Consider the following 14,664-nt stretch of genomic DNA (forward strand, 5'->3'; position numbering starts at 1 on the left):
TTCTTTCTGTATAAAGTGTTCGTAACTCAAATGCCAGACATCTAAAGATTGTAGTGAATTTAAATGGACAGGATCTGATCCACGTGTTCTTTAAATGTAGTACTAATTGCCATTTTGTTTAAAGGTGCTGGATTACATATTTTGCTGTTTGCAGAATAAGAGTTTTAATGTTTTCCGTTGTTATAAGATTTGCCGTTAGTTGATTTGGCATAAAATGAGTTCTCCAAATTACCAAAATGGCTGCCTATTTTGGTAACTTGGAGAACTCGATTTAAGCCAAATTAAGGACCTGAACAGTGGTGAAGTGGATTAGAATGGTTAGTTTGTGGCTTTAGGTCTATAAGTGAACGACTGGAAGCTTTATTTTTAAAAGGTAATGTTGAGATCAATGCGTGCCCGTGCTGGGATTTTTTTAAAAGATGGCTTTAGATGCCAACTGATAACAGAGACTGCTCTAGAGGAAAAACGTTCGTTGCGGTGTGTCTGGTGTCGTCATGACGCAGTCGAGTAGGTGGGGGTGACGTACAGAGCATTCCTCAACCCCCTCTAACGGATGCTGAGACTGAGCTCCTGTGCGCGCGAGCTCTGGTAGCAGCTCAATCTCCTCCTCATCCTGCAAAGATGTCGCATGAGCTTCTCCTCACACGTTTCTTTTCTTTCCTTTTTCTCCCACTGCCCTTCACAGTTCGCCGAATTTGGTTAAATTAGCTGCTTTCAAAGCAGGGAGTAGCTATCCTCGTCCAGGCACACGGACGCCCCCTCCCCACAACGGAGGTGTTTAAACCCTCAACCGGCGCATTCTCTCTCTCTCTCTCTCTCTCTCTCTCTCTCCAACCGCCGCAGAACTCCGCCGACCAACCGTCAGGTGACCGCGCGGAGCGGAATATTCACCCGCACGGCCGTCGACTTTCATCCCTTCACTCCTTCGGACTCCAGGCAACGGGAGCTGCCGCATTCCCTGTCCCCCCGTGTCCTCTCATCCGGTTTGGGACATTCTCCGCTCCACGCACACGCAGATTAACGGGGATTCTGCCTCCCCACCCGCGCGCTGATGCTGATGTCCTTGAGCTCGGCCTGGACGGTGAGTCGATGAGTCCGTGCGTGCTCGCGTGCGTCACTGTTATTTACCCCGGGTACCCGAGCGCCTTTTTAATGGGGAAGATGTGCTGCTTTCGCTGTGATTCGTTACTCGCATGTCGGGAGGTTTTTACGGGCTTACAGAATATGCAACATGGCCTGATGTGGCATTTGTCATCGCAGGCCTTACACAGCTATAATAAAGCCTATACAGTAGAGCATACCATAATAACCTGGCGAGCAGCGCTATGACATTATAAGGAAGTGTGTGCCTGCGTGTACGCGCGTCTACGCGCCGATGTGCGTGCACACGCGTGTGTAAATCTACATATATATTCATCCTTCCATCCGTCCACTCATCCGTGTCCCGTGTCAGTTGATGAAGGGCTACAGTCCCACATTATCACCGAGCAGCACGCGCTGTTCTCGCGCCTGTCTCTTGCCTTTCCCGGGCGCTGTATGCAGCAGACATGTAAGGGCTATTTGGGATCAGTTACGTTGTTTGTCTCGGTTACGGCGCATCGCACCTGCAGCGCCAACTGCGGAGAGGTTTCATTTTGATCCGGTAATGATCCGTGGCCCAAGGGATCTTCACATGTCGCCCGGCGTCGCGTGGGTGTGAGTTAGGCAGAGTGGGCCGGCGGTGGCCGGGCCAGTAACCTTGCGGAGGGACATCGGGTAAGCTAGTGGCGCACCACTGGCTTCACTCTGTCTCTCCTTGCCTTTGAGCGGGCCTGCCGTGTAAGTGTCTCGACTTTATTCATAACCTCCTCTTGTTGCTGTATGTGTTGAAGATGAGCCGAGAGATGAAGCTTGAGTAAGTGTGAAGGTGACCAGGAAAGGTCGTTTTGAATGGGAAATACACTGTTGCATGAGGCAGTTCCAGGTGCACCAAGAATTAGTAATGTGTGTGAATGTGACTTTAGCTTTGGGTGGGTGGAGATGTATATGCGCTCATGTGGGAAGGACATGGGATACCTTGAGTATATCAATGCTGGATGTGATGGATACAGATGGATACACGATAGTACCCATTAACTAGTTATCACTAGGCCATTTTCTTTCATTCTTTCTTTCCCCTAATTTATGCCCACATTTTGTTGTCTTTCTCAAACGTTTTCCATCCCCACCCCCCTCATCATTATCCTGTTTCTTTAACGGGCTCTACCGTAATGTGGATATCTAAGCCCTGTTGGCGGCCCACCTTTAATGGCTTCAGCCTCTTGACTGTGTTAAATTCTAAGTGTGCTATTCCCACTGGGGAATAACAGAAGTGTGACTGGCACCAAGCCAGGCAGGCAGCTGCCCAGATACAAAGGCCCCACCAGAGGGCCTTTCGGAAAGTAGGACTGCAGGTGCACAGGTGGACTGCAGCGAGCTATAGGGAATACTGACACGCTCGCATACATGGAATGTGGACAATCTCACCACAGATGACAACAGTGTGCACAAGATTTAGAAACGTGAACACACTGCTGCACACAAACTTATTCAGTTACACATGCTCAAGTCTGTGGAGCCTGGTTTGCCTCTATCCACCACACACAACACATAAACACATACTCACACACACATACAAAGTCAGAAAGCATACATGGACCTCCTGGCCCGAATTCAAATCCCATGAGGATCTTCTCTCCTGTGTCTTCTGCACACTTCTCAACCTCCTTGCTGCTGCAATGAAGAGAAAACACCAGAGGGAACAGAACAGACACTTTCTCTTTTTAAAAAAAATAAAATTGCTTCAACCCTCTAAGGGATAGTGTGTGGACAAGCAGGTCCAGCATTCAGTATAAATGGACAGGCTGCTGACAATTGTGGTGACCTTTTGTTTGACTCTTTTCATGTTCAGACACATTTTCAGTCAGGACAGGACACCCCTACCCCCTTTGCTGACTCTCTTATTTTGAAAGCGTTGTTGTGTATGACACATTTGTGTGCGTCATGACAGATCATATAATTGATGTCTCTGGGCATGAGGGTTTGTGTCTTTGTGTGCTTACTGTCCATTTGTGATGCTTGCATCCTGTGCCTAAAGGTTTGTGTGCATAAGAGTTAGAAATGCATGACAAAACAAAGTGCTTCTCTTTTTTTGCTATGTATGTAATGCAGCCTTACATGCACTTGTGTGTTGCACACATCAAAGCTGAGTCAAGCAGAAGGCCACATTCAGAGTTGGGTGCAGTAGTTTGGACGATGAACAGAAGCTGTTTGTTACGTGACTGTTACAAAATCAGACGGAATCAGTGAGTAAGACATCAGGCTGGATAAGAAAATGTGCAACTGGCTGACTAAATAAATGATTGCAGTAGCAGGAAGCAGGTAGACGGGGAGAGCAGCAAGAAAAGGGTGTTGGGATTGGGGCGGAGGTAAAAATAGGTAAAAATAATAACAAGCAATGAGACACCACAAGACACAGAATGGAAGAACACAAAAAGGTGGTAAAACCATATAGATGGAGCAGAAAGATAGATATAGAGCAAGAAGAAGCTTCAAAGGCAAAGGAGGGTGACTCAGTCATAAACTAACACTCTCAGTCAGGATAGAAGCATGACAGGGAAGAGAAGAAAAAGGGGAGGGAGAAGATGCAAGAGGCAGAGACTGAAGAGTGGAGAGGAGGGAGGAGAAAAGGAATTAATAATCAGTTTCACTTTGGGGTTTTTTCTGCTCGTCCACATGTAAAATACTCTTATAGGGAAAAAGAATCTGATGTGTCATGTGTGATGCTGAGAATAGTTAAAGGTGGTGCTATTTGCTCATGCAGGATGAAGCTTCGTTAGTGTTGGTGCAGTGGAAAGAGAAAGGAATGTGCTGCTGTCCTAGGCGATGCTGAGTGTTGTTGGTGTCAGATTTATTTTAATGAAATTTGTCCCAGAGATAGGTTAACATGTCAGTGATTAGGAAATTGTTTTTCAATAGATTAAGATGAGGAGCTCACTTCAGGAAATTCCAGATGTAGTGTATTCAACTGGTCTAAATTAATACTACCGGAGTATGACAGGGTAGCTTACTGTTTAGAAGTCCCACAAAAATATCAAAATATCCAAAGCAGGAAAAAGAATATATCTAGTTTCCCCACCAGTGGCGTTTTCAGTTTTTTTTTTTCAAATTTTTTCCCCCTTTTTTAATGTAATAGCCCCAGCGGTTCGCTGGGGCTATTACATTAGGGATGGGATTAGAAAATTCCATCTGATGTAAAACCAAACCAGCTAAAATTACTTGCAAATTCAGTGAGTTCCCACGACATTAATAATCACAGACCTCCCAACTACATCAAGGGGCTCTACAGTAGGACATGTGGCTGCCCTATAACCATATGGTGACCCCATGTATGATGCAGGACAAGATTCCCGGGGATAGTAGGGCTAAAACAGTGCAGTGCTGTAAATACAAAACTATTTTATTGAGTGGTAGAATTAAAGAATAACGTCTCACACATACTTTGTGTGAAGTCCTCTATTGTGAAGTAAAGAAGTTAGAGAATGGATGGCTGTAGAAAAAAACCCCCACTATTGCTATTTAGGCACAGTGTTACATTGGGTGACATGCTCTCCCACGTTTGCACACATTCGCATTTTGACCCACAGTTGTAAATAGTTCTCTGTAAAACATCAGTTTAGTCCTCTTTAAGAAATAAAAAACTGCAGTGCTCTGTTTTTAAATGGGTCTATTCTGCTTTACCCGTATTTCTGTTCCCTGTATACTGTTCCAAAGGTGCATGATACTGTAAAACATAGCCAGTCTTTCAATTAATGTGGTTATCGTATGTAAGTAATCGGTCTGAGTGAAAAGCTCAGGATTCAGACTGCTCCACTCACGTACTTTGACACAGTCTTTTGTTTTCTGTTTGACTCTGTGTGATGTCAGTGAGAGTAGGTCTGGTGGCACGCATATAAGCCTTATTCACATGACTTTATAAAACTTTGTGAGGGGCAGCCAATCAGAAGAAAATTATCTGAAAGGGAGCGGTAGGGGACTGAAAACAGATTATTTTAGATCAGCATCAGCTGAGGAGCTTCATAAATGATTAGTGTAAGATTACTCTGAACTGTGAATAGGGCTGCTCGATTATGGAAAAAATGATAATCACGATTATTTTCACTGAAATTGAGATCTCGATTATTTGACGATATTTATTTAACAATAACAATGTATTGAATAATGACTTTAAAGATTGTCAAAAAATAATATAAAATAGTGTGCAAATGTTTGCAATATAAAAAATAAATGAAAAATGCAAACATCTATGTTTAGTGAACTTTGCAGTGTTGCTCTGTAGCAACGTTTACACACTCTGTCTACTTGATCCACGTCTGACTCCGCGAACCCATAATGTTTCCACACCACTGAAGTTTTTTTTACCTCTCTTTTCAACCAACAGCAGTCACTCTCCTCTCCAAATAACTTCTGCTTAGCTTTCCGAGCTTTCCGAGCTTCCCTCGGGTAGTCTTAATCAGCAGTCCCCAACCCCTGGGCCTCGGACCGGTACGTGAGTCGTTTGGTACCGGGCCGCAAGAGTTGAGGCTCAGGTGTGAAACGTATGGTTTTCAGGGTTTTTATCGGTTTTCAGCGTTATTTTGTTATCGTTTTTATCGTTTACTCGGTTTTCCTTGGTCTTTTCACGTGTGTTATGAATAAATTTTCTTTTTTTCGGTACCGGTACTCGTTTTATTTTTTTGTATTTATCCGCGACACCTTAAAGGCCGGTCCATGAAAATATTGTCGGGCATAAACTGGTCCGTGGCGCAAAAAAGGTTGGGGACCGCTGCTCTTAATTGTTGTGACAATTAAGAGCAGCGGAGAGGTGCGCAGAGAGGTGCGCTCGATTTGCCACACGGAGCAGCGCGAGAGTAAAGCACGAGGGAGGGGCTAATAATCGGCTCAGTCATTTTTAATGATCGTTGAAAGCCCAGATCGTAATCGAGATTAAAATTCGATTAATTGAGCAGCCCTAACTGTGAAGCATGAAAGAGTACACACACAGTAAACAGTAGAGATTAAGCATATTAAGTTTGAAATGAGCAGACCCTCTCAGACCCACTTTAAGGAAAGGGAGGAAAGAGCTCTGAATTTGGGACCAATATTTTACATCTTCGATAAAAAGCTCTCTGTCCCACAGCTTGTGGCTCAGTAACATGGACAGGACAGAGAAGTACTGAGCAACAACGCACCAGAGTAGGGCTGGGAGATATGGAAAACAATTAACTATTTTCATATTGATATATGTCATGATATAAAATACAAGGATGACTTTTTCCTCTTCCTTTTTAATTTTAAGTGAGATGTGAAAATATAAGGTCAATTATGGTTTAAATATTATTTCTGTCAGAAGCTGAACATTATAAATGTACTGCAACAACTGTATTTTAAATTAATAACAAGGGTATAAATAGCAAACTAAAGCAAAACCTTTGAGTGTTACAGTGGTCCCTCGTTTATTGCGGGAGTTAGGTTCTAAAAATAACTCGTGATAGGTGAAATCCGCGAAGTAGCCAACTTTATTTTTTACAATTATAGGCTGTAAAACTCCTCATTACACACATTATACACTTTTCTCAGACAGGCATGAGCATTTTCACACTTTTCTCACTTGTTTAAACACTCAAAGTTCAAACCTTCGTAGAAAAATTACTCTAGTATTATAGAATGAAACCAAGGCACCCGCGGTTGCCTTTGACGGTGCAAAACACGACATTGTTGTGTTTGTTGGGGAGAAAACTTACAGACATACAGTACAGCACTTCAGAGTCACACTGCTAGCGATCGAAGATTTATGTAAATTTGACAAGCTGAACGCATTCTGTACTGTAGAGGAGACACGGCACGAGATTGATTGACAATGGTCTACAGTAGGGGTGGGCGATATAAATGATATACGATAGAAACGATATAAATTTGGCCAATGATAGAGATTTTGACTATATCACTCTATCGCGATAGCGCAATGTTGATGATGTCATCAAGCTGCACCTGTTTTGGTCGAAAGCATCGCAGCGGCTAAAACCATTATCATCTGCAAATTATGGCGGGCGACAGTCATAGCAAAGAGATGAAGCACTTTTGAAATATGGGGAAAGCCAAAAACTGCGCTTCCTCCACTTCCGTAACATTGATTCATTAATGTTGAATTCTCTCGCAGCTGTTCTATTCCCATGTTGTTGCAGTATATTAATAACTAACCTCGTATTGTGGATGAGTAATCTCAGTTGTTCTCCTGACTGAAGTTTGGCCCGTGTATAGCATCCTGCTATGCGATTGCATTTGTCCCCAACCACCAGAATCCCTCACGTTAACTTTTATTGAGTGGAAAAAAAGTTGGCGTTCATCCTCCAGCTTCACTGTGCTAATGTTATACTAACATAGCTGTGTCGCTAGCAATCACATAGCACAATATTATATACCAGGTAGTCCAACTTCAGTAACCCTGAAAACGCCACTGCTGTTTAGTTTTCTGTCTTCATTTATGTTGGAAGTGGTAGCAGAGCTGTACGTTTTAATTAGTTTCAAAAATCTTTCAGTCAGAACATGGTATGAAATGTTTAGGTGTAAACTAGCGAGCTAACTTCCTGTTAACTTCTAACTCCGTTAAATTTAATAAATTCTGTTTTCATGGATGCATGGATGTTAAACTTAATTGTTACACCCGATAAAGCAGCAACGCTGATGATTTTCTTAAAGATGAAATAATTTAGACCGTTTTTAACTCTTAGTGTTCGTTTGACTTTGGGACCTGAACAGGATGGAGTTTTGGACCCAGATTACTCCGCGAAGATCCTCACTATGGCAGCTGTAATGCTCTGACAATCCATCAAGCAGTGTGGCTTACCAAAGTTGTACTAAAAAATCTTTTAACAGTGTTACGTCCGCCCGAAGGGGTCTAGGCATGCGAGTGAGGGGACCAGTAACAAATGAGTCCAGAACAGAATGAAAGGAAAAAAGACAGGTGTTTTTGGTAAATAAAATAGTCTTTATTATAGATAATCTTAACATAAAGAGCCGGCAACGCCGTTTTACCAATAACACTTGGAAAAAGGGAAAAAAAGGTTGCAACAACAAAGAACACAACAACCAAACAAAAACTCCACACCACGAGGAGGCACTTCCAGGGGCCCACAAGCTCACCCTATCACTAGCAGCAGCTAGCTTTACTGCTGCCGAGGCCCACAAGCCCACACTTCTCACCTAAAGCAGCTATACTCTTTCCACAACTCCACACTTCAGGCAGGATAACTACACACCAAGAACACCCCACACTGCTCACAGCTCATCCCCAGCTTATATCTCCGCCCCCGAAATGGATGATACGGCTATCAGTGCACAGGTGTCTAGAAGCTTGTTTGTAAGTAATAACATCCACCTGGTTCCCGTTTTCTGTGAATCCAGTGTTGAGAGCTTCTTCAGTGTGTTTGAAAGCATAGAAACTGCATTACAGTGGCCTGAAGACGTGTGGGGGGTGATATTGCTGTGTAAATTCACAGGTAGGGCTCAGGAAGCTTGTTCTGGTCTGTCCGGGGATGACTGCCTAGTTTATGAAAAGATTAAAAGTGCCGTCCTCCTAGCCGATGAGCTTGTACCTGAGGCCTATAGGCAGCATTTTCGAGGTTTGGAGTTGGCACAGGGTCAGTCCTACCTTGACTTTGCTCAGGAGAAGGCAAAGCTTTTTGGTAGGTGGTGCTCTGCAAGCCAGGTTAACAGTTTGGGGTCGTTACGTGAGCTCATGCTTGTGGAGGATTTTAAAAACTCTGTTCCTGAGTGTATTGCTCTTTCTTTAAGTGAACAAAGGGTTTCCACATTACAGCAGGCTGCCACACTGGCAGATGAGTTCACCCTAAGTCATAAAATAAATGCTGTAGAATGTGATACCCCTCTGTGCCATAGTACATCTTGGCGAGGTAAGAGTGGGCCAGCTAACAAGGCTGAAAAAGTTGTGGTTTCGAGACCCAAAACGAAGCTTTGTTTCTTCTGCCACAAACCTGGACACCTCGTTGCTAACTGTTTGAAATTGAAACTCAAACAGAAAGCCCACTCAAAGCAAAAAGGGCCTGCTTTGAGAAAAGTTAGTCGTGGTTCTCCGGTCCTCAAAATGATTTGCAGGGAGAAAGATCATGTATAAAACCACCCCTCAGACCTGCATCCCTTGCTAACAAACATGTCTGTGTTTCAGTAAAGCCTGCTAGCTGCCTCCTGGGTTCTCCACATGTGATCGTTCCAAGCCCTGGCTATCACATGGGACACTATTTTGAGGGTCTGCGGCGACCCTCAGTCCGTATTATGAACCCATTGAGATGGGGTTGGCAGCTTCCGCAGGCAATGCCTAACCGTTGCTATGGGGTTTGGTAGGTGGAAAGCCTGCAATTTGGTGATGCAACGGTTACGGACTTGATTAGTTGTTTTGGTTATCATAATTATGTGACAAACCACGGGTTTGTATTTATGGGAGGGGGTGTTACGGCCCTAGCTGGGCCTCCTCCTGAAGGTGCCTGTGTGGGCGTGTCCCACCACCTCTTCTGCCTGAGGTGCCACCTTTCCCTTTTGTGCAGCTGACTCTCGTCAGTAATTAAAGAGATTTAAGCCCAGGGAAAGGTGAGCTCTGGGCCAGAGTGCCATTAGTGTGGTTGCAGCTAGTGAGCTGAGTGTTTGGTATATTTGCAGTTAGTGAGCTGCTCTCTCTTTTTGACATAGGGTTTACTTTATTGACCAACGCCTGAGTTTTGTTTGTTTTCTTAAATGGTGATAGCGGCTTGTCCGTCTCTTTTAGTTGAGCTACTTTAATAAAACTCTTTAATTTAACCCTTTTGCCTCCTTGACTCCTTTTTCTGACCTGGACACTTTTTGTTACTTCCCCTTAACTGCCTAGACCCCTCAGGGGAACGTAACACTATATGGGTGATGATCTTTGGTTTTTGCGTTTCAGGGTTTTATTGTGACTTTTTCCTCTTTGTACATTTATTTATGTTAAGATTAATGCTTTCATTTTTAACTATTGCATAGAAAGCACCAGTTTTGCATCTGACTCTGCCGACTTGCCCCGAGAAATGATTTGATGTAATCTCAATGACTGAGACTAGTAGAACAGGCTGGTAATTTCTCTCTCTCTCTCTCTTGCTCTTAGGTCCTGGTGTAGCTACCTCTGAACTGGCTCCACATCCTGTCTCTTATTTATCAGCTGCCTTTGCCTTGATCGCCCCTCTCTCCATCCATTCATCATCACTTCATCCCCATCAGTAAGCCCAACAGCTGGTCCACCTGACCGTACCTGCGCCTGTCCATGGACTGGCCGTGACTCTGGAGGGAGGGGGACAGAAACAAGGAAAGAGTTGAGTCGCAGAGGAGACGACGGAAGAGAAAGCTGGATTCATTCAGATGTCACGCTTCTGAAGTGGCCCTGCTCGCTGTCCTTCACCCCCTCATCCTCCTCTTCAGCCTTCTTCAGTTATGGAGATTTAAAGGAGCAGTGAGAGACTATTGCCAAGACATTAAAGTGAAAAAAATACATATTACCCTGATATAAAATCATTTTTGAATAAAACATTTAGTCAGAAACAGGACTGTTGAGCACATGAACAACCCTCCAGAATCCAAACCAAAGGGGGCCTGAGTAGACAACGGAGAGAAAGAAAATCACACACACACAAAACCTTTTACTGACATGTCAACAACAGCCACAATGGGTGAAATGGCAAACAGCGCTGTGGAGTTTTACCCCAAAGGGACACGAGGTGGGGGTGGAGGAGGAGGAAGGGCAGATGGCAGCCATGCAGGGGGAGACTTTGGGGTCACAGTGAAGGAGCTCAGGGAGCTGATGGAGCTCCGAGGGGCTGATGCCCTACAGAAGATAGAGGACAGCTATGGAGACACAGAGGGTCTCTGCCGGCGACTACAGTCCAATACCACTGATGGTGAGCAGACATGGGTGTAGAAATGGTTCAGTGGGAAGAATTGATAACAAAAGAAGACGTGCCTAGATGGATGAATGGGCTGGTGGAGGAATGGTACAGTGGATGAGTAGGTGGTTGCTGGTTGGATGAATTTATAGAGCAGAAGATGGAGGATGAATGAGATTGTACTCTTGATTGGAGTCAAACACAGGCACCAGTGCATCAGTGGGGATCAGTGTTGGGCAAGTTACGTTGAAAAAGTAATTAATTATAGTTACTAGTTACTTCTTCAAAAAAGTCACTGAGTTAGTAACTGAGTTACAAGATTCTAAAAGTAATTAATTACTTTAAAAGTAACTACCGCATTATAAAAAAAAGTTTAACCCTCTGGGGTCCAGGGTATAATTGGCCATTTTAACCACTTTTGATTTTACCTCTACATTTCTCCTTTAAAAACGATTTACTTTGCCTTGTTTGGTATCATCTGTTTCAGCACAACCTCGCGTGTCTGAATTTACAGTTATGTTTTCATTTTGACATACTGTATTAACACAATTGATCTAAAATCAGACAAAAAACATAAAATCCAAGTAGAAACAACCACAAATATGTTTAATGAATCATATTTCAGAACTTTAAATGTAAATATAAATTGTCAATTTTAAAATCATATGCACAAGTTTTGCAAACAACAAAGTTATTAGCAGCCATTTACCTTTTACCCCATTTTTTAATAACCATTTCAAACTATTTACATAACAATCAGCTGTTCTGCATTCAATAGGATGCTACCTAAATTATTTGTGCCACTCCCAAAAAAATAATTTCTGTCCACTATAAAGGAGAACATCACAACCTGATACCTGCAGGTCTGACAGCAGCAGGTGTGTCACTCATCCTGTTTTTTATCTGGAGACAGCAGTCGCCTCATTGTTCTGACACACAACACAAAACTATCCACAACACTACACGCTAACTACACAAGACAACACATTAACTACACACTCCAAACACGCTAAACGTCACAAATCTCTCACATCTCAAAACTCTCTCTCTCTCTCTTTTTCTGCTGTCTTTCTTTCTCTCTCTCTCGTGGTCACTCCTCAATCTTCCCCCTCTTCCTAAACAACCAAATGTCATGTTTCCATATTATTTTTTTATTGGTTGACATGGTGTATTTTTCCACGAAAGGGCTGTTTTTGTTTTTTTTGTTTTTTTTGGGGCATATGCAGAGAGTGCTTGCTAGTGATGTCCTTAAACAGTAAACATGACGAAATTATTCAGGAAAAAAACACTCGTATATATTGTTTATCATGACTCTAGTTTTACGTGGCCTATCAACACAATTTAAAAACTGGTATATATCACCTTGTTGCTTTGTCATCTTGAACGGGTCATGTGATTGGCTTACCACGACTACTTTATTCTTCCTCAGTCAAGCAGCAGCACTCATGCGATTGTTTTGCCCCCCTGAGCTCCAGGTGTGGTGCAAAAAAGTGATCGTCGGGCAGAAAGTGATTGCCATCCGCGGGACCGCGCGCAGCTGTTTAAAGCTGTAGCGCCCAGATTACTTACATGGACAGCTACTTCCATGCAACTGATATAAGGTGCGGTAAGCTGAAGACAGTTTCAACCGTCTGTTTGTTGAAAAATAGTAACGCGACCGCACCGCATTTTCTTGTTAGTAACGGTAACGCCGTTGTAACGCCATCACTGGTGGGGATTCTGTCTCATCATCATTTGGCATCATTTGGCCAACAGAAACAGATTAGGTGTGGTCACCAGTCATTTTAGAACAAAGCCACCTTTTATTTTAACAAGCTACGAACATACACTAAAACTGCTAATGATGTTTATTGTTGTGCGCAATATCAATACACAAATGAGTGCAACACATGTTAGATGAATTCTGAATTAAGTGCTGGTGCCTCCATTTTCCTGTAGTTGTAATCCTGACCTTGGAAGGCAGCTTCTGGTTGAGGTGCGTGTAAAGAGAATATGGGCGGATGGTCTGATTGGTGAAGGGATGATGGGATTATATTGGATGGGTGAATGGGAAGCTGATAGAGTAAATCAATAAATGGATGAACTACAATCTCTTAACAGTATACCTGCAAGGGTGGTTTAGGTGAAAGTCTATTATGTTTGTCTAACAACTGTTAACAGTCAAGGAGGCAAAAGGAAAAATAATCATTTTCATAGGCTGCCAGTTACCAGGACATGCTAATAAAATAAACCTTTAATAAATCCTTTTCAAAGTTATTATGATGCCCAAATGTTGTCTCGCAGGTGTTGAAGCTGTTCAGCTATACCTGTGTTTGCTTAGTGTTTTTCCTGTCTTATTCACATCAGTGAAGTTAGCCTTAATATACCTCTCTGTATTACTCATTTTGATGGTTTGTGCAAATACTGAACATCACAACATTCATGAAGTTAGGGTTGATTGCAGGACGGTTATAAACCCTCACTCACTAAAGTAATACATTCAGGCCATCAAGATAAGAAGTACTTTAACTTATATCTGTTCTTATATTGTTGTTGTTGTTGTTGTTATTATTATTATTATTATTATTATTTACAGATTTTCCATTTTAGTTCAAGAGGCTTAACAAAAGTATTAACTGTTTAGCCTGTTTACTGTTATTTTTGAGAACCCAATAGATTGACAGGTTTATTTTGGTTTTTCAGCATAATAAAGGCCTCCTTTTAGATCTCTTTGGACTTCCTTTTGAGAGTTTAATTAAACAGCTAATGCAAGTACAACACTTCTTTTATCTGCTTAATGTGTCATTGAGTCTCAGGGTTCTGGCCTCACCTGGCCACGGATGTGCTTGTCATTTCTTTTGAGCCTTTCAAACAAAGGTGTAGATTTGGTTTTGGCATTGGTGGGGACGGATGATTCAGCCACCGAACCCTGCCCTGATTCTTTTTTTTTCTTCCTTTTTGTTTTTGCTTCTTGATAAAAAAGGAGAAATATACTTGCTTACATATGTTATTCTACATGCTTTTAAACCATTTAAAATTTAAATTCATAGTTTTATATGTGAATTATATAATGTTAAATTACTATTAAACAAATGACTAAGTATTTTAGGCTTTAGTTTACTTCAGCCATATTCCAGACAAATCAAGTATCATACAAAAATAAAAATAGAGTCATGACAATAAAAGAATATGACTTTAAGGACTTAACAACATTACTTCAGTTATAGTACACCAACATCTCTTATACATTAGCACTAAGGGAACACTGAATGACCTGGTGGTTTTTGTCCATAAAACTACTCATCTAAGATTACCACAAAGTAACAGATCTCTCAGCAAAATTACGGTATGCAACATTTTAGACACACCATGCTGATGAGTCACACATCTGTAATGTTTGTAGGGTGAGTGCATTTTTAAAACAATTTGTGCAAACTGCACTACAAGGTGGAATATTTGCAAAATCATAACTACCTCATGATATTTTGTCTCAAAAATTAACCCTATGAATACGTCAGTGCCATTAGGATGAAATTATTGTGTCACCAACATTTTAACGTTAGACATATAATGTTAACAGCCTCTGTAAACGAATATCCTGGCTCGCTCGAGGCTGCCGTTTTCTCTGACAGTTTCAATCAAAATTAGAAATGCTACTCTGGGAGACTGAAATAACTAATAGTGATGCCTGTTGTGTAGTTAGTTTCCAAAACATGTTATTCGT

General features: G+C 42.2%; 1 protein-coding gene across 4 annotated transcripts in view; it reads left to right on the forward strand.

Moving 5' to 3' along the window:
* The first annotated feature begins 542 nt into the window (after positions 1–542).
* atp2b3b (ATPase plasma membrane Ca2+ transporting 3b) overlaps positions 543–14,664 on the forward strand; it is a 103,616-nt gene continuing 89,494 nt past the window's right edge. For 2 of the 4 annotated variants that reach the window (XM_086276683.1, XM_086276684.1), the window contains exons 1-2: positions 543–1,081; positions 10,190–10,976. In XM_086276683.1, the coding sequence (XP_086132809.1) occupies positions 10,727–10,976 (250 nt within the window). In that variant the 5' untranslated portion in view covers positions 543–1,081; positions 10,190–10,726. The remainder of the gene's footprint in view (positions 1,082–10,189; positions 10,977–14,664) is intronic. The other 2 variants (XM_086276685.1, XM_086276686.1) reach the window with 2 other exon arrangements.

The sequence above is a fragment of the Aulonocara sp. 'chitande type north' Nkhata Bay genome, linkage group LG20 (genome assembly GCF_057382095.1).
Source record: "Aulonocara sp. 'chitande type north' Nkhata Bay isolate Kocher_YH1m ecotype deep benthic linkage group LG20, A_spYH_male_GT1.1, whole genome shotgun sequence".
NCBI lineage: Eukaryota > Metazoa > Chordata > Actinopteri > Cichliformes > Cichlidae > Aulonocara > Aulonocara sp. 'chitande type north' Nkhata Bay.